Source organism: Gobio gobio (assembly GCF_949357685.1).
Source record: "Gobio gobio genome assembly, chromosome: 3".
Taxonomy (NCBI): domain Eukaryota; kingdom Metazoa; phylum Chordata; class Actinopteri; order Cypriniformes; family Gobionidae; genus Gobio; species Gobio gobio.
This window is the reverse complement of record NC_137099.1, coordinates 69785383-69805574: the sequence shown is the minus strand read 5'-3', so window position 1 is coordinate 69805574 and position 20192 is coordinate 69785383. Positions and strand designations below refer to the sequence as shown.

At 43.6% G+C, this 20192-nt stretch overlaps 1 protein-coding gene across 2 annotated transcripts in view; it reads right to left on the bottom strand.

Annotated features, from left to right (window-relative positions):
- Positions 1-10194: 10194 nt before the first annotated feature.
- Positions 10195-20192, bottom strand: part of parn (poly(A)-specific ribonuclease (deadenylation nuclease)) — a 27324-nt gene continuing 17326 nt past the window's right edge. Inside the window, exons 23-25 of one of the 2 annotated variants that reach the window (XM_079812611.1) lie at positions 10886-10952; positions 10712-10812; positions 10195-10644 (exon numbers count right to left, since the gene is read on the bottom strand). In XM_079812611.1, coding sequence (XP_079668737.1) covers positions 10595-10644; positions 10712-10812; positions 10886-10952 — 218 coding nt within the window. In that variant the 3' untranslated portion in view covers positions 10195-10594. The remainder of the gene's footprint in view (positions 10645-10711; positions 10813-10885; positions 10953-20192) is intronic. The other variant, XM_079812612.1, reaches the window with a different exon arrangement.

Sequence of the window (20192 nt, the reverse complement as noted above, 5' to 3'; positions counted from 1 at the left end):
TCGGCAGAGATTTTAGAAAGCGTTCGAATTCTTCCCCTTCTGTGGAAACGTAGAATATCGGCAGAGATTTTAGAAAGCGTTCGAATACTTCCCCTTCTGTGGAAACGTAGAATATCGGCAGAGATTTTAAAAAGCGTTGGAATTCTTCCCCTTCTGTGGAAACGTAGAATATCGGCAGAGATTTTAGAAAGCGTTCGAATTCTTCTCCTTCTGTGGAAACGTAGAATACCGGCAGAGATTTTAGAAAGCGTTCGAATTCTTCCCCTTCTGTGGAAACGTAGAATATCGGCAGAGATTTTAGAAAGCGTTCGAATTCTTCTCCTTCTGTGGAAACGTAGAATATCGGCAGAGATTTTAGAAAGCGTTCGAATTCTTCCCCTTCTGTGGAAACGTAGAATATCGGCAGAGATTTTAGAAAGCGTTCGAATTCTTCCCCTTCTGTGGAAACGTAGAATATCGGCAGAGATTTTAGAAAGCGTTCGAATACTTCCCCTTCTGTGGAAACGTAGAATATCGGCAGAGATTTTAGAAAGCGTTCGAATTCTTCCCCTTCTGTGGAAACGTAGAATATCGGCAGAGATTTTAGAAAGCGTTCGAATTCTTCCCCTTCTGTGGAAACGTAGAATATCGGCAGAGATTTTAGAAAGCGTTCGAATTCTTCCCCTTCTGTGGAAACGTAGAATATCGGCAGAGATTTTAGAAAGCGTTCGAATTCTTCCCCTTCTGTGGAAACGTAGAATATCGGCAGAGATTTTAGAAAGCGTTCGAATTCTTCCCCTTCTGTGGAAACGTAGAATATCGGCAGAGATTTTAGAAAGCGTTCGAATTCTTCCCCTTCTGTGGAAACGTAGAATATCGGCAGAGATTTTAGAAAGCGTTCGAATACTTCCCCTTCTGTGGAAACGTAGAATATCGGCAGAGATTTTAGAAAGCGTTCGAATTCTTCCCCTTCTGTGGAAACGTAGAATATCGGCAGAGATTTTAGAAAGCGTTCGAATACTTCCCTTTCTGTGGAAACGTAGAATATCGGCAGAGATTTTAGAAAGCGTTCGAATACTTCCCCTTCTGTGGAAACGTAGAATATCGGCAGAGATTTTAGAAAGCGTTCGAATACTTCCCCTTCTGTGGAAACGTAGAATATCGGCAGAGATTTTAGAAAGCGTTCGAATTCTTCCCCTTCTGTGGAAACGTAGAATATCGGCAGAGATTTTAGAAAGCGTTCGAATTCTTCCCCTTCTGTGGAAACGTAGAATATCGGCAGAGATTTTAGAAAGCGTTCGAATTCTTCTCCTTCTGTGGAAACGTAGAATATCGGCAGAGATTTTAGAAAGCGTTCGAATTCTTCCCCTTCTGTGGAAACGTAGAATATCGGCAGAGATTTTAGAAAGCGTTCGAATTCTTCCCCTTCTGTGGAAACGTAGAATATCGGCAGAGATTTTAGAAAGCGTTCGAATTCTTCCCCTTCTGTGGAAACGTAGAATATCGGCAGAGATTTTAGAAAGCGTTCGAATTCTTCCCCTTCTGTGGAAACGTAGAATATCAGTAGAGATTTTAGAAAGCGTTCGAATACTTCCCCTTCTGTGGAAACGTAGAATATCGGCAGAGATTTTAGAAAGCGTTCGAATTCTTCCCCTTCTGTGGAAACGTAGAATATCGGCAGAGATTTTAAAAAGCGTTCGAATTCTTCCCCTTCTGTGGAAACGTAGAATATCGGCAGAGATTTTAGAAAGCGTTCGAATTCTTCTCCTTCTGTGGAAACGTAGAATATCGGCAGAGATTTTAGAAAGCGTTCGAATTCTTCCCCTTCTGTGGAAACGTAGAATATCGGCAGAGATTTTAGAAAGCGTTCGAATTCTTCTCCTTCTGTGGAAACGTAGAATATCGGCAGAGATTTTAGAAAGCGTTCGAATTCTTCCCCTTCTGTGGAAACGTAGAATATCGGCAGAGATTTTAGAAAGCGTTCGAATTCTTCCCCTTCTGTGGAAACGTAGAATATCGGCAGAGATTTTAGAAAGCGTTCGAATTCTTCTCCTTCTGTGGAAACGTAGAATATCGGCAGAGATTTTAGAAAGCGTTCGAATTCTTCCCCTTCTGTGGAAACGTAGAATATCGGCAGAGATTTTAGAAAGCGTTCGAATTCTTCCCCTTCTGTGGAAACGTAGAATATCGGCAGAGATTTTAGAAAGCGTTCGAATTCTTCCCCTTCTGTGGAAACGTAGAATATCGGCAGAGATTTTAGAAAGCGTTCGAATTCTTCCCCTTCTGTGGAAACGTAGAATATCGGCAGAGATTTTAGAAAGCGTTCGAATTCTTCCCCTTCTGTGGAAACGTAGAATATCGGCAGAGATTTTAGAAAGCGTTCGAATTCTTCTCCTTCTGTGGAAACGTAGAATATCGGCAGAGATTTTAGAAAGCGTTCGAATTCTTCCCCTTCTGTGGAAACGTAGAATATCGGCAGAGATTTTAGAAAGCGTTCGAATTCTTCCCCTTCTGTGGAAACGTAGAATATCGGCAGAGATTTTAGAAAGCGTTCGAATTCTTCCCCTTCTGTGGAAACGTAGAATACCGGCAGAGATTTTAGAAAACGTTCGAATTCTTCCCCTTCTGTGGAAACGTAGAATATCGGCAGAGATTTTAGAAAGCGTTCGAATTCTTCCCCTTCTGTGGAAACGTAGAATATCGGCAGAGATTTTAGAAAGCGTTCGAATACTTCCCCTTCTGTGGAAACGTAGAATATCGGCAGAGATTTTAGAAAGCGTTCGAATACTTCCCCTTCTGTGGAAACGTAGAATATCGGCAGAGATTTTAGAAAGCGTTCGAATTCTTCCCCTTCTGTGGAAACGTAGAATATCGGCAGAGATTTTAGAAAGCGTTCGAATACTTCCCTTTCTGTGGAAACGTAGAATATCGGCAGAGATTTTAGAAAGCGTTCGAATACTTCCCCTTCTGTGGAAACGTAGAATATCGGCAGAGATTTTAGAAAGCGTTCGAATACTTCCCCTTCTGTGGAAACGTAGAATATCGGCAGAGATTTTAGAAAGCGTTCGAATTCTTCCCCTTCTGTGGAAACGTAGAATATCGGCAGAGATTTTAGAAAGCGTTCGAATTCTTCCCCTTCTGTGGAAACGTAGAATATCGGCAGAGATTTTAGAAAGCGTTCGAATTCTTCTCCTTCTGTGGAAACGTAGAATATCGGCAGAGATTTTAGAAAGCGTTCGAATTCTTCCCCTTCTGTGGAAACGTAGAATATCGGCAGAGATTTTAGAAAGCGTTCGAATTCTTCCCCTTCTGTGGAAACGTAGAATACCGGCAGAGATTTTAGAAAGCGTTCGAATTCTTCCCCTTCTGTGGAAACGTAGAATATCGGCAGAGATTTTAGAAAGCGTTCGAATTCTTCCCCTTCTGTGGAAACGTAGAATATCGGCAGAGATTTTAGAAAGCGTTCGAATTCTTCCCCTTCTGTGGAAACGTAGAATATCGGCAGAGATTTTAGAAAGCGTTCGAATTCTTCCCCTTCTGTGGAAACGTAGAATATCGGCAGAGATTTTAGAAAGCGTTCGAATACTTCCCCTTCTGTGGAAACGTAGAATATCGGCAGAGATTTTAGAAAGCGTTCGAATTCTTCCCCTTCTGTGGAAACGTAGAATATCGGTAGAGATTTTAGAAAGCGTTCGAATACTTCCCCTTCTGTGGAAACGTAGAATATCGGCAGAGATTTTAGAAAGCGTTCGAATTCTTCCCCTTCTGTGGAAACGTAGAATATCGGCAGAGATTTTAGAAAGCGTTCGAATTCTTCCCCTTCTGTGGAAACGTAGAATATCGGCAGAGATTTTAGAAAGCGTTCGAATACTTCCCCTTCTGTGGAAACGTAGAATATCGGCAGAGATTTTAGAAAGCGTTCGAATTCTTCCCCTTCTGTGGAAACGTAGAATATCGGTAGAGATTTTAGAAAGCGTTCGAATACTTCCCATTCTGTGGAAACGTAGAATATCGGCAGAGATTTTAGAAAGCGTTCGAATTCTTCCCCTTCTGTGGAAACGTAGAATATCGGCAGAGATTTTAGAAAGCGTTCGAATTCTTCCCCTTCTGTGGAAACGTAGAATATCGGCAGAGATTTTAGAAAGCGTTCGAATTCTTCCCCTTCTGTGGAAACGTAGAATATCGGCAGAGATTTTAGAAAGCGTTCGAATTCTTCCCCTTCTGTGGAAACGTAGAATATCGGCAGAGATTTTAGAAAGCGTTCGAATTCTTCCCCTTCTGTGGAAACGTAGAATATCGGTAGAGATTTTAGAAAGCGTTCGAATTCTTCCCCTTCTGTGGAAACGTAGAATATCGGCAGAGATTTTAGAAAGCGTTCGAATACTTCCCCTTCTGTGGAAACGTAGAATATCGGCAGAGATTTTAGAAAGCGTTCGAATTCTTCCCCTTCTGTGGAAACGTAGAATATCGGCAGAGATTTTAGAAAGCGTTCGAATTCTTCCCCTTCTGTGGAAACGTAGAATATCGGCAGAGATTTTAGAAAGCGTTCGAATTCTTCCCCTTCTGTGGAAACGTAGAATATCGGCAGAGATTTTAGAAAGCGTTCGAATTCTTCCCCTTCTGTGGAAACGTAGAATATCGGCAGAGATTTTAGAAAGCGTTCGAATTCTTCCCCTTCTGTGGAAACGTAGAATATCGGCAGAGATTTTAGAAAGCGTTCGAATTCTTCCCCTTCTGTGGAAACGTAGAATATCGGCAGAGATTTTAGAAAGCGTTCGAATTCTTCCCCTTCTGTGGAAACGTAGAATATCGGCAGAGATTTTAGAAAGCGTTCGAATTCTTCCCCTTCTGTGGAAACGTAGAATATCGGCAGAGATTTTAGAAAGCGTTCGAATACTTCCCCTTCTGTGGAAACGTAGAATATCGGCAGAGATTTTAGAAAGCGTTCGAATTCTTCCCCTTCTGTGGAAACGTAGAATATCGGCAGAGATTTTAGAAAGCGTTCGAATTCTTCCCCTTCTGTGGAAACGTAGAATATCGGCAGAGATTTTAGAAAGCGTTCGAATTCTTCCCCTTCTGTGGAAACGTAGAATATCGGCAGAGATTTTAGAAAGCGTTCGAATTCTTCCCCTTCTGTGGAAACGTAGAATACCGGCAGAGATTTTTGAAAGCGTTCGAATACTTCCCCTTCTGTGGAAACGTAGAATATCGGCAGAGATTTTAGAAAGCGTTCGAATTCTTCCCCTTCTGTGGAAACGTAGAATATCGGCAGAGATTTTAGAAAGCGTTCGAATACTTCCCCTTCTGTGGAAACGTAGAATATCGGCAGAGATTTTAGAAAGCGTTCGAATTCTTCCCCTTCTGTGGAAACGTAGAATATCGGCAGAGATTTTAGAAAGCGTTCGAATTCTTCCCCTTCTGTGGAAACGTAGAATATCGGCAGAGATTTTAGAAAGCGTTCGAATTCTTCCCCTTCTGTGGAAACGTAGAATATCGGCAGAGATTTTAGAAAGCGTTCGAATTCTTCCCCTTCTGTGGAAACGTAGAATATCGGCAGAGATTTTAGAAAGCGTTCGAATTCTTCCCCTTCTGTGGAAACGTAGAATACCGGCAGAGATTTTAGAAAGCGTTCGAATTCTTCCCCTTCTGTGGAAACGTAGAATACCGGCAGAGATTTTAGAAAGCGTTCGAATTCTTCCCCTTCTGTGGAAACGTAGAATACCGGCAGAGATTTTAGAAAGCGTTCGAATTCTTCCCCTTCTGTGGAAACGTAGAATACCGGCAGAGATTTTAGAAAGCGTTCGAATTCTTCCCCTTCTGTGGAAACGTAGAATATCGGCAGAGATTTTAGAAAGCGTTCGAATACTTCCCCTTCTGTGGAAACGTAGAATATCGGCAGAGATTTTAGAAAGCGTTCGAATTCTTCCCCTTCTGTGGAAACGTAGAATATCGGCAGAGATTTTAGAAAGCGTTCGAATTCTTCCCCTTCTGTGGAAACGTAGAATATCGGCAGAGATTTTAGAAAGCGTTCGAATACTTCCCCTTCTGTGGAAACGTAGAATACCGGCAGAGATTTTAGAAAGCGTTCGAATTCTTCCCCTTCTGTGGAAACGTAGAATATCGGCAGAGATTTTAGAAAGCGTTCGAATTCTTCCCCTTCTGTGGAAACGTAGAATATCGGCAGAGATTTTAGAAAGCGTTCGAATACTTCCCCTTCTGTGGAAACGTAGAATATCAGTAGAGATTTTAGAAAGCGTTCGAATTCTTCCCCTTCTGTGGAAACGTAGAATATCGGCAGAGATTTTAGAAAGCGTTCGAATACTTCCCCTTCTGTGGAAACGTAGAATATCGGCAGAGATTTTAGAAAGCGTTCGAATTCTTCCCCTTCTGTGGAAACGTAGAATATCGGCAGAGATTTTAGAAAGCGTTCGAATTCTTCCCCTTCTGTGGAAACGTAGAATATCGGCAGAGATTTTAGAAAGCGTTCGAATACTTCCCCTTCTGTGGAAACGTAGAATATCGGCAGAGATTTTAGAAAGCGTTCGAATTCTTCCCCTTCTGTGGAAACGTAGAATACCGGCAGAGATTTTAGAAAGCGTTCGAATACTTCCCCTTCTGTGGAAACGTAGAATATCGGCAGAGATTTTAGAAAGCGTTCGAATTCTTCCCCTTCTGTGGAAACGTAGAATATCGGCAGAGATTTTAGAAAGCGTTCGAATTCTTCCCCTTCTGTGGAAACGTAGAATATCGGCAGAGATTTTAGAAAGCGTTCGAATTCTTCCCCTTCTGTGGAAACGTAGAATATCGGCAGAGATTTTAGAAAGCGTTCGAATTCTTCCCCTTCTGTGGAAACGTAGAATATCGGCAGAGATTTTAGAAAGCGTTCGAATTCTTCCCCTTCTGTGGAAACGTAGAATATCGGCAGAGATTTTAGAAAGCGTTCGAATTCTTCCCCTTCTGTGGAAACGTAGAATATCGGCAGAGATTTTAGAAAGCGTTCGAATTCTTCCCCTTCTGTGGAAACGTAGAATATCGGCAGAGATTTTAGAAAGCGTTCGAATTCTTCCCCTTCTGTGGAAACGTAGAATATCGGCAGAGATTTTAGAAAGCGTTCGAATTCTTCCCCTTCTGTGGAAACGTAACGTACCGCAAATGTGAGTTGGTCCACATGTGCCAAGTCGGGGGTGGAATCGACTATCATGGAAAAATATTTCGAGCTCTGTACTTGAAGAATTTTTTCAGCTTGAACTCTCTGTCCCATCAGTGCAATAAATTCCTCGCATGTGGTGTTAGATAGATAGGATGTAGTTCCCCTCCCCTTATTTCCATATTTTCTCATATGTTCTGCAAGAAAAGGGTCAAGCTTGCTAAGTATGCCGAAATAATTGCCATTGTTTGGAGACCCGATCGTCTCAACTTCTCCCTGGAATGCAAGTCCGCGTTCTGACAGGAACTGTATCTCAGCAACCACTCGTTCTAGAACTTCTTGACAATATTTTTGCTCGTCTTCGCATTGCTCTTTCAGTTCTGCATCTATTCATCTAACCACGTAAGCATGGCATTTCTATGAGGCTGACTTGATTCATGTTTCCAATCACAGAAACCGGAGTGAGAAAAAGAACTCGCAGACTGCCCAAATAATCGACAAAAGAAGCAAAACCAGTCGAAGGAGAATACACAAGCCATTCTCTTTGCACAGCTTCACCATTACGCATAGAGCGAGTGAACAGCGTTCTGCCTAAACACCTCTTCTGGTTTTGTAAAATCGCTCTGATGCTTGGAATAGTGTGTCTTTATTTTGACACAACAGGGATGCTTTCACGACCTTACTAATCCAGTAACAACGCAATTCCTCAGAGACAGCCCCAACAAGCAGCATCAGAGGATGAATATGTTCTTTAACTGGAGAAAACTGCAGGCCTGTAGTACCAGTAGCATCCTCATCACCTGATTCAGAAGTGCTGGCCGAAGGAGGGATATGTTCGGCCTACCTAAAGTGCGCGAGGAAGAGGATGTCTCGAAAGATTCGCAAAGCTCCGCCGTCTCCGCGGCTGATGTTGGAGCTCATAGGGAATTAGTCTCGTCGTCTTTGTCGGCAGTGTCAACTTCTATGTGTTCTTCTGAATTTTTTTTAAAGAAAGTCGTAAGCTTGGGTATTTTTTCTCAGAGTTTCTTCATTTCTCATTTTTTTCTGTTGCTGCTCTTTTCTCTTTTTAGCGCCACTGTCATATTTTCTTACATTTTCGTTAGACATGTTGAGGTGACGATGTACTGCGTGTCCGCTGTGACTCTTGATTTAGGTGTGTGACAACGACGATCAACGTACGCATAATTACCTCGATCAAAACGTGTTTTATAACGCAAAAGAGAATTGTCTCAGGGGCCCTGGGCTGCAGCCCATGTTGCCCATTAGGATAACGCGGCCTTGGCCGGCACAATCTGGCCCTTGGCAAACTCACTCAAATCCTTACGCTTGCCCATTTTTCCTGCTTCTAACACATCAACTCTGAGGACTAAATGTTCACTTGCTGCCTAATATATCCCACCCACTAACAGAGATCATCAGTGTTACTCACTTCAGCTGGTCATAATGTTATGCCTGATCAGTGTATAGCTCATACTATCATACTCTCTGATGTGACATTTTATAAAATACTTCATCACCTGTATCATGTTATACAAAAGTTGAAAAATTCCTGCAGTAATAAAAATATTTCTGACAAAAATTATTCAGAAGAGACAATTATTGAATTCAAAGACGGCCAAATCTAATCTGTTCGCCTTTCCTGTTCACTCACAGAGAAATAATCAGATATGATGAGCAGTAATATTTCACACATGCTTTTGTCTCTTATCGTTTGTGTGTAACTTGCATAACAGCTACAACATATAACATACATCATGTGTTATTTCAGTTTGATTCATTTGTAAAGATTTATCAGGTAATTGTCAGATCTCTTAAGGTAAAAACTGCTGTGAACTACACAACCCTCTGAAGTTGGTCTACTTTTAAAAGTTAAAATGAGCAACAGAGCTCGAAATATCAAATTCTATGGCTAATTATTTTCAGATTAAAATCACAAGTTTAAAGAACCCACATGTATAAAATCCTAAACGAGTTAGAGATCTTCACTTAAAGTAATTCACAATAGATTGATAATTTTTTTTGTCACTTGTTTTCTAACTCGTCTAAATATACTCATTTAAAATGGTGACTATTACACCACAACATTAAGACGAACATTCAAGTTAAGATCAATTAAAGTTAGCATTATACTCGTTTTAACTAGCAAGCTAGCCTTTCCTGAGGTAAAAGTGGCCCGTTTGATCGGCGTGAGTTTGAGATTGGGCGATTGCGTGAGGGATTATAGATTTATTAATAATTGTATATTTCCACATACCTTCTGTCGTCCCTGATCCGCTCGTGTGGTAACCATCAGTAAAGGAGGAGAGATTGACGGAAATGAGCGCGTTCGGTTGAATCCACATTCGGCGTAAAGTAAATAAGAGACTGACATCTAGAGACTGGTAATAATAGGAATAAATTAACAATCTAAATTCCCCTCAACTTTACTTTATGTATTTGATTTGACCTTATACGCAATTTCCCGCCACTCTGCAAAAACGCTCTTACAGATATTTGGACTGGAACCAAGACAAGATTATTTTCTAACGTAAAAAATAAGTTTATGCTTAAAACAAGCAACATTATCTGGCAATAGGGTAAGAATATAATCTTGTTTCTGTCAGAATATTGACAGATAAATCTTTTTGATTTCAGAATTTGTAGTATTTTGGACTGGAACCAAGACAAAAATACTATAAGAAAAGCATTTTTTGCAGTGCAGGTCTAAAATATAAACATACCTTACTGTAGTGAATCATAGCAAGGATTGGCCATTTAAATTAATAATACATCAGTGTAGCTGTAAGTGTTGTGTGTTGTTGAGGAGATTGTCTATTGGTTGTGAAACTGAATTAATGCGATTCTTTGAGGAACAGACATTGAGCCGCTAATGCAGGAAAACATTACATTTATAAAAATAACTTAAACATCACGCAATTCATCGCACAATGACATTTAAAGAATGAACTAGATTAATACACAAGGCAGAGCCACTTCTGATGAGTGTGACGTGAATCAGATCATTATGTGTGATGACTGAACAAATGTTTACCACCGTCAGAAAATGAATGACCAGCCCAACACACACATACTAAGAAACACTCTTTAATTTCATCTCCCTTGGAAAGGGAACATTTGAACATTTCATACAAAATAATACAAGGATATGATCAGGACATCTGTTATAACATTAGACATTATTTTTTTTTTCTCACTGAAAGAACTAAAGATGAACAAACCCTCACGAGGAATAAATAAACCTTGCAGGACACAATATTTAAAATGAGGGAGCGCTCTGGGAAACGGCGGTAAAATACTCTCACACACACATACACACACTCTCAGAGAGGAAATGGCTCAGTAACTTCAGCACCTTTAAAACGCTCTGAACTTCAGCCACGTAAGGAGAGGTCACAGACGACACGTCAGGAGTTCAGTGCTGTCTTCTGATTGGCTGTTGGCTGAGCGAGGGTCCCGATTGGCTGTTCGCTACCAAACCTGAGGAACGTCGAAGAGCGTGGGCGGCGTGGTTTCAGAAGCTGTGTGAGAGAAAACAGTCAAGCGCTGGACGAAAGCTAGCCTGCGTACGTCAATAAGAGCGCTCACCGTCCGACTTCCTCTTCTTCTGCTTGCGGCTCCTTTTACCTTGACTCTGATTGGCCGAGGACTCCTCCTGCTCTGGGCTCTCAGAGGCTCCGCCTTCAGGCCTGAACAAACAGCAGCCGATCAGACGACGGGTCATGACATCATCTGAGCGAGTTAAAGGGGCGGGGCACTTACTGCAGTCTGGGCCAATGACAGGACAGCTCGGAGTCAGCGGCGTTAGCATATGTTTGTGAGCAGCTTCCTGTGACACCGGCAGAGAAAGAGGAAGTTAAACACATCAGGTTAACGAATCACTTCAGCCAATCAGAATCCTTCCTGCTTTAAAGAGCACGAACAGCTGAAGCGGCAGACGACAAAACTGCAGCGCTTCAAATAAACAGATCGAAACTCTGCGCTGGTGTGGACATCATCATCATTATATAGTTGTAGTTATGGTTATTACAGTTTGTTGTCCACAACAACGAACGATAACTAACGATAATAACTAATACAGCGATTTTTACCATTATCAATAGTTATCGTTCATTCTTGTGGCTGTTAATACAGCGATCACTACCGTTATATAGTTATCGTTCGTCGTGGGTGGTGTTATAGTGCTGTTATAGTTATCGTTCGTCGTGGGCGGTGTTATAGTGCTGTCGTTATAGTTATCGTTCGTCGTGGGCGGTGTTATAGTGCTGTCGTTATAGTTATCGTTCGTCGTGGGCGGTGTTATAGTGCTGTCGTTATAGTTATCGTTCGTCGTGGGCGGGGTTATAGTGCTGTTGTTATAGTTATCGTTCGTCGTGGGCGGTGTTATAGTGCTGTCGTTACAGTTATCGTTCGTCGTGGGCGGTGTTATAGTGCTGTCGTTATAGTTATCGTTCGTCGTGGGCGGTGTTATAGTGCTGTCGTTATAGTTATCGTTCGTCGTGGGCGGTGTTATATTGCTGTCGTTATAGTTATTGTTCGTTGTGGGTGGTGTTATAGTGCTGTCGTTATAGCTATCGTTCGTCATGGGCGGTGTTATAGTGCTGTTATAGTTATCGTTCGTCGTGGGCGGTGTTATAGTGCTGTCGTTACAGTTATCGTTCGTCGTGGGCGGGGTTATAGTGCTGTTGTTATGGTTATCGTTCGTCGTGGGCGGGGTTATAGTGCTGTCGTTACAGTTATCGTTCGTCGTGGGCGGTGTTATAGTGCTGTCGTTATAGTTATCGTTCGTCGTGGGCGGTGTTATAGTGCTGTCATTATAGTTATCGTTCGTCGTGGGCGGTGTTATAGTGCTGTTATAGTTATCGTTCGTCGTGGGCGGTGTTATAGTGCTGTCGTTACAGTTATCGTTCGTCGTGGGCGGTGTTATAGTGCTGTCGTTATAGTTATCGTTCGTCGTGGGCGGTGTTATAGTGCTGTCGTTATAGTTATCGTTCGTCGTGGGCGGTGTTATATTGCTGTCGTTATAGTTATTGTTCGTTGTGGGTGGTGTTATAGTGCTGTCGTTATAGCTATCGTTCGTCATGGGCGGTGTTATAGTGCTGTTATAGTTATCGTTCGTCGTGGGCGGTGTTATAGTGCTGTCGTTATAATTATTGTTCGTCGTGGGCGGTGTTATAGTGCTGTCGTTATAGTTATTGTTCGTTGTGGGTGGTGTTATAGTGCTGTCGTTATAGCTATCGTTCGTCATGGGCGGTGTTATAGTGCTGTTATGGTTATTGTTCGTCGTGGGCGGGGTTATAGTGCTGTCGTTATAGTTATTGTTCGTCGTGGGCGGTGTTATAGTGCTGTTATAGTTATCGTTCGTCGTGGGTGGTGTTATAGTGCTGTTGTTATAGTTATCGTTCGTCGTGGGCGGTGTTATAGTGCTGTTATGGTTATTGTTCGTCGTGGGCGGTGTTATAGTGCTATCGTTATGGTTATTGTTCGTCGTGGGCGGTGTTATAGTGCTATCGTTATGGTTATCGTTCGTCGTGGGCGGTGTTATAGTGCTGTTATAGTTATCGTTCGTCGTGGGCGGTGTTATAGTGCTGTTGTTATAGTTATCGTTCGTCGTGGGCGGTGTAATAGTGCTGTTGTTATAGTTATCGTTCGTCGTGGGCGGGGTTAGTGCTGTTGTTATAGTTATCGTTCGTCGTGGGCGGGGTTATAGTGCTGTCGTTATAGTTATCGTTCGTCGTGGGCGGGGTTATAGTGCTGCTGTTATGGTTATTGTTCGTCATGGGCGGTGTTATAGTGCTGTTGTTATAGTTATCGTTCGTCGTGGGCGGGGTTATAGTGCTGCTGTTATGTTATTGTTCGTCGTGGGCGGTGTTATAGTGCTGTTGTTATAGTTATCGTTCGTCGTGGGCGGTGTTATAGTGCTGTGGTTATGGTTATCGTTCGTCGTGGGCGGTGTTATAGTGCTATCGTTACAGTTATCGTTCGTCGTGGGCGGTGTAATAGTGCTGTTGTTATAGTTATCGTTCGTTGTGGGCGGTGTTATAGTGCTATCGTTATAGTTATCGTTCGTCGTGGGCGGTGTTATAGTGCTGTTGTTATGGTTATTGTTCGTCGTGGGCGGTGTTATAGTGCTGTGGTTATAGTTATCATTCGTCGTGGGCGGTGTTATAGTGCTGTTGTTATGGTTATCGTTCGTCGTGGGCGGTGTTATAGTACTGTTGTTATAGTTATCGTTCGTCGTGGGCGGTGTTATAGTGCTGTTGTTATAGCTATCGTTCGTCGTGGGCGGTGTTATAGTGCTGTCGTTATAGTTATCGTTCGTCGTGGGCGGTGTTATAGTGCTGTGGTTATAGTTATCGTTCGTCGTGGGCGGTGTTATAGTGCTGTCGTTATGGTTATCGTTCGTCGTGGGCGGTGTTATAGTGCTGTTGTTATAGCTATCGTTCGTCGTGGGCGGTGTTATAGTGCTGTCGTTATAGTTATCGTTCGTCGTGGGCGGTGTTATAGTGCTGTTGTTATAGCTATCGTTCGTCGTGGGCGGTGTTATAGTGCTGTTGTTATGGTTATTGTTCGTCGTGGGCGGGGTTATAGTGCTGTTGTTATAGTTATCGTTCGTCGTGGGCGGTGTTATAGTGCTGTTGTTATAGTTATCGTTCGTCGTGGGCGGTGTTATAGTACTGTTGTTATAGCTATCGTTCGTCGTGGGCGGTGTTATAGTGCTGTTGTTATAGCTATCGTTCGTCGTGGGCGGTGTTATAGTGCTGTTGTTATGGTTATTGTTCGTCGTGGGCGGGGTTATAGTGCTGTTGTTATGGTTATTGTTCGTCGTGGGCGGTGTTATAGTGCTGTTGTTATAGTTATCGTTCGTCGTGGGCGGTGTTATAGTGCTGTTGTTATAGTTATCGTTCGTCGTGGGCGGTGTTATAGTGCTGTTGTTATGGTTATTGTTCGTCGTGGGCGGTGTTATAGTGCTGTTGTTATAGTTATTGTTCGTCGTGGGCGGGGTTATAGTGCGGTTGTTATGGTTATTGTTCGTCGTGGGCGGTGTTATAGTGCTGTTGTTATGGTTATTGTTCGTCGTGGGTGGTGTTATAGTGCTGTTGTTATAGTTATTGTTCGTCGTGGGCGGTGTTATAGTGCTGTTGTTATAGTTATCGTTCGTCGTGGGCGGTGTTATAGTGCTGTTGTTATAGCTATCGTTCGTCGTGGGCGGTGTTATAGTGCTGTTGTTATGGTTATTGTTCGTCGTGGGCGGGGTTATAGTGCTGTTGTTATGGTTATTGTTCGTCCTGGGCGGGGTTATAGTGTTGTTATAGTTATCATTCGTCGTGGGCGGGGTTATAGTGCTGTTGTTATGGTTATCATTCGTCGTGGGCGGGGTTATAGTGCTGTTGTTATGGTTATTGTTCGTCGTGGGCGGGGTTATAGTGCTGTTGTTATGGTTATTGTTCGTCGTGGGCGGGGTTATAGTGTTGTTGTTATAGTTATCATTCGTCGTGGGCGGGGTTATAGTGCTGTGGTTATAGTTATCATTCGTCGTGGGCGGTGTTATAGTGCTGTTGTTATGGTTATTGTTCGTCGTGGGCGGGGTTATAGTGCTGTTGTTAGGGTTATTGTTCGTCGTGGGCGGGGTTATAGTGTTGTTGTTATAGTTATCATTCGTCGTGGGCGGGGTTATAGTGCTGTTGTTATAGTTGTCGTTCGTCGTGGGCGGTGTTATAGTGCTGTTGTTATAGCTATCGTTCGTCGTGGGCGGTGTTATAGTGCTGTTGTTATAGCTATCGTTCGTCGTGGGCGGTGTTATAGTGCTGTTGTTATGGTTATTGTTCGTCGTGGGCGGGGTTATAGTGCTGTTGTTATAGCTATCGTTCGTCGTGGGCGGGGTTATAGTGCTGTTGTTATAGTTATCGTTCGTCGTGGGCGGGGTTATAGTGCTGTTGTTATAGTTATCGTTCGTCGTGGGCGGGGTTATAGTGCTGTTGTTATAGTTATCGTTCGTCGTGGGCGGGGTTATAGTGCTGTTGTTATGGTTATTGTTCGTCGTGGGCGGGGTTATAGTGCTGTTGTTATGGTTATTGTTCGTCGTGGGCGGGGTTATAGTGCTGTTGTTATAGCTATCGTTCGTCGTGGGCGGTGTTATAGTGCTGTTGTTATGGTTATTGTTCGTCGTGGGCGGGGTTATAGTGCTGTTGTTATAGTTATCGTTCGTCGTGGGCGGTGTTATAGTGCTGTTGTTATGGTTATTGTTCGTCGTGGGCGGGGTTATAGTGCTGTTGTTATAGTTATCGTTCGTCGTGGGCGGTGTTATAGTGCTGTTGTTATAGTTATCGTTCGTCGTGGGCGGTGTTATAGTGCTGTTGTTATAGCTATCGTTCGTCGTGGCCGGGGTTATAGTGCTGTTGTTATGGTTATTGTTCGTCCTGGGCGGGGTTATAGTGCTGTTGTTATGGTTATTGTTCGTCGTGGGCGGGGTTATAGTGCTGTTGTTATAGCTATCGTTCGTCGTGGGCGGTGTTATAGTGCTGTTGTTATGGTTATCGTTCGTCGTGGGCGGGGTTATAGTGCTGTTGTTATAGTTATCGTTCGTCGTGGGCGGTGTTATAGTGCTGTTGTTATGGTTATTGTTCGTCGTGGGCGGGGTTATAGTGCTGTTGTTATAGTTATCGTTCGTCGTGGGCGGTGTTATAGTGCTGTTGTTATAGTTATCGTTCGTCGTGGGCGGTGTTATAGTGCTGTTGTTATAGCTATCGTTCGTCGTGGCCGGGGTTATAGTGCTGTTGTTATGGTTATTGTTCGTCCTGGGCGGGGTTATAGTGCTGTTGTTATGGTTATTGTTCGTCCTGGGCGGGGTTATAGTGCTGCTGTTATGGTTATTGTTCGTCATGGGCGGTGTTATAGTGCTGTTGTTATAGTTATCGTTCGTCGTGGGCGGGGTTATAGTGCTGCTGTTATGGTTATTGTTCGTCGTGGGCGGTGTTATAGTGCTGTTGTTATAGTTATCGTTCGTCGTGGGCGGGGTTATAGTGCTGTCGTTATAGCTATCGTTCGTCGTGGGCGGGGTTATAGTGCTGCTGTTATGGTTATTGTTCGTCGTGGGCGGTGTTATAGTGCTGTTGTTATAGTTATCGTTCGTCGTGGGCGGTGTTATAGTGCTATCGTTACAGTTATCGTTCGTCGTGGGCGGTGTAATAGTGCTGTTGTTATAGTTATCGTTCGTTGTGGGCGGTGTTATAGTGCTATCGTTACAGTTATCGTTCGTCGTGGGCGGTGTAATAGTGCTGTTGTTATAGTTATCGTTCGTTGTGGGCGGTGTTATAGTGCTATCGTTACAGTTATCGTTCGTCGTGGGCGGTGTTATAGTGCTGTTGTTATGGTTATCGTTCGTCGTGGGCGGTGTTATAGTGCTGTTGTTATAGTTATCGTTCGTCGTGGGCGGTGTTATAGTGCTGTTGTTATAGCTATCGTTCGTCGTGGGCGGTGTTATAGTGCTGTCGTTATAGTTATCGTTCGTCGTGGGCGGTGTTATAGTGCTGTGGTTATAGTTATCGTTCGTCGTGGGCGGTGTTATAGTGCTGTCGTTATGGTTATCGTTCGTCGTGGGCGGTGTTATAGTGCTGTTGTTATAGTTATCGTTCGTCGTGGGCGGTGTTATAGTGCTGTCGTTATAGTTATCGTTCGTCGTGGGCGGTGTTATAGTGCTGTTGTTATAGCTATCGTTCGTCGTGGGCGGTGTTATAGTGCTGTTGTTATGGTTATTGTTCGTCGTGGGCGGGGTTATAGTGCTGTTGTTATAGTTATCGTTCGTCGTGGGCGGTGTTATAGTGCTGTTGTTATAGTTATCGTTCGTCGTGGGCGGTGTTATAGTGCTGTTGTTATAGCTATCGTTCGTCGTGGGCGGTGTTATAGTGCTGTTATGGTTATTGTTCGTCGTGGGCGGGGTTATAGTGCTGTTGTTATAGTTATCGTTCGTCGTGGGCGGTGTTATAGTGCTGTTGTTATAGTTATCGTTCGTCGTGGGCGGTGTTATAGTGCTGTTGTTATAGCTATCGTTCGTCGTGGGCGGGGTTATAGTGCTGTTGTTATGGTTATTGTTCGTCCTGGGCGGGGTTATAGTGCTGTTGTTATGGTTATTGTTCGTCCTGGGCGGGGTTATAGTGCTGCTGTTATGGTTATTGTTCGTCATGGGCGGTGTTATAGTGCTGTTGTTATAGTTATCGTTCGTCGTGGGCGGGGTTATAGTGCTGCTGTTATGGTTATCGTTCGTCGTGGGCGGTGTTATAGTGCTGTTGTTATAGTTATCGTTCGTCGTGGGCGGTGTTATAGTGCTGTTGTTATGGTTATTGTTCGTCCTGGGCGGGGTTATAGTGCTGCTGTTATGGTTATTGTTCGTCATGGGCGGTGTTATAGTGCTGTTGTTATAGTTATCGTTCGTCGTGGGCGGGGTTATAGTGCTGCTGTTATGGTTATCGTTCGTCGTGGGCGGTGTTATAGTGCTGTTGTTATAGTTATCGTTCGTCGTGGGCGGGGTTATAGTGCTGTCGTTATAGCTATCGTTCGTCGTGGGCGGGGTTATAGTGCTGCTGTTATGGTTATTGTTCGTCGTGGGCGGTGTTATAGTGCTGTTGTTATAGTTATCGTTCGTCGTGGGCGGTGTTATAGTGCTGTCGTTACAGTTATCGTTCGTCGTGGGCGGTGTAATAGTGCTGTTGTTATAGTTATCGTTCGTTGTGGGCGGTGTTATAGTGCTATCGTTACAGTTATCGTTCGTCGTGGGCGGTGTAATAGTGCTGTTGTTATAGTTATCGTTCTTTGTGGGCGGTGTAATAGTGCTGTTGTTATAGTTATCGTTCGTCGTGGGCGGTGTTATAGTGCTGTTGTTATGGTTATTGTTCGTCGTGGGCGGTGTTATAGTGCTGTGGTTATAGTTATCATTCGTCGTGGGCGGTGTTATAGTGCTGTTGTTATAGTTATCGTTCGTCGTGGGCGGTGTTATAGTGCTGTTGTTATAGCTATCGTTCGTCGTGGGCGGTGTTATAGTGCTGTCGTTATAGTTATCATTCGTCGTGGGCGGTGTTATAGTGCTGTGGTTATAGTTATCGTTCGTCGTGGGCGGTGTTATAGTGCTGTTATAGTTATCGTTCGTCGTGGGCGGTGTTATAGTGCTGTTGTTATAGCTATCGTTCGTCGTGGGCGGTGTTATAGTGCTGTTGTTATAGCTATCGTTCGTCGTGGGCGGTGTTATAGTGCTGTTGTTATAGCTATCGTTCGTCGTGGGCGGTGTTATAGTGCTGTTGTTATAGTTATCGTTCGTCGTGGGCGGTGTTATAGTGCTGTTGTTATAGCTATCGTTCGTCGTGGGCGGTGTTATAGTGCTGTTGTTATAGTTATCAAAAAAAAAAAAAATTGCCTTATTTTTCATATATTTGACCTGTATTCTACACTGCTCTGTCCCTCCTTGTAAAACGGTCTGATGCTTTCCGGGTTGTATGAAGCCAGTCCCTCAAAAATACGCAGTGGGCTCTGATTGGTTAGCTGGCCCAGTGTGTTGTGATTCGCTAACCGCAGTGCACGTCGGAGACGTCACGCCCCTTACCGGAGGCTGTTCAGTATTAGAAACAACGGCGTCAATAAAACCATATGAGCTCGAATCAGACCCAGAACATTTGAGTGGAGATGATCGAGCAGAACCTGTTCAGTCCTCAAGAGTAAAGACTGCGGATCTATAATGATCGCTACTGAATGGCACTTTAACTTTTGTATTGTTAGAACGATTATAGCCAAATATCTGTCGCAAGAACTAACCCAAAACAAACACTAAGCACTGGCTTTACTATAGTAGCCAAATCACACACAGAAGCATGTTTAGCATGCCTGTAGATAAACAATACATAAAAGCTCTAATCAAAGAATCATTTACACTAATGCCAGGTTCGCTGTTGAGATTTAAACGTTAGTGTTTGTAATGTTAGGTGTTCGTCGGATAACGTTAAGTATGAATGAGCATTTAACAGACTGGTTTGCAGAACAGCGTTGTCATCTGTTTACTTCCTTGCTACAACCTATTACAGGAAAACACATCGATGAAAAATAAATCAGACTTACAGGTTGTGGCCCGTGAACAGCTTCTGTTTGTAAATCCAGCTTTCAGGACAAGCCGTTGTGCATATCCTGCATTGAACTCGCGAAGTTTGTGGAAGTTTGTGTTGTCCTCCGTGAAATGTGCAGCGCGCGCGTCGTGCATCCACGCACCGGCAGTGTTTTTGTCACGCAGCTGACGTTGTGCAAATCCGGCATTGAAATCGCGAAGACGGTGGAGCCCTGCGCGCCTGATTCCCCGCTGACTCAAACACACGTACATATAACATGCTGTATGTTAAACGCTCTGCAACGCACCCCTGTCCCTATGAAGGCTGAACAGAGCAAGTACCCCAGACCTGCAATCCGGATGAATATAACAGCGTTTCTTCGGCATTGCGGCAAAAACACAGCATACGCTTCCCCGCGGCGATACAAAATGGCCTCACCCCCCCTTATTTCATATTCCCCGGAGGAGGGGTTTATGTAAATATTGGGCCTGGTGATGTCAGCAAAACCTGGGTGAATGTGTAGTAGTCCCTAGCGGCCGTTTGCTGTAGTCCTTAGAAACTGATTTCTTTAAAAGCAAATATCTCCCTTTGCTTTAAACTTTTAACGTTGTAACTTTGCAGATGTTGTTGATGCTCAAGCAGCAACATTACACGCTAGCTAAAGTTAGAATAGTGAAATCGTGGTTTACCACCCCTTTAAAATCTACTGTTAATGTGTGACAAAACGTAGTTTTAAGACTTTTTCAGGCGATAATGTAGTAGTTTAAAGCTGAAATCTGTGGTTTATTTATATAAAGAGAGCCTATTTGAACATGTGATCTGGTGTTTTGGGAGTTGTGAGCTCCAGTGGATCAGCGGCGCTCATTAACCCGGTGAGATCAGCCTTTCCTCAGCCAGTCCTTCTGCCGCTGGCTCTGATGATCTGTGGTGTGTGTGTGTGTGTGTGTGTGTGTGTGTGTGCTCCAGTGAGATCAGCCTTTCCT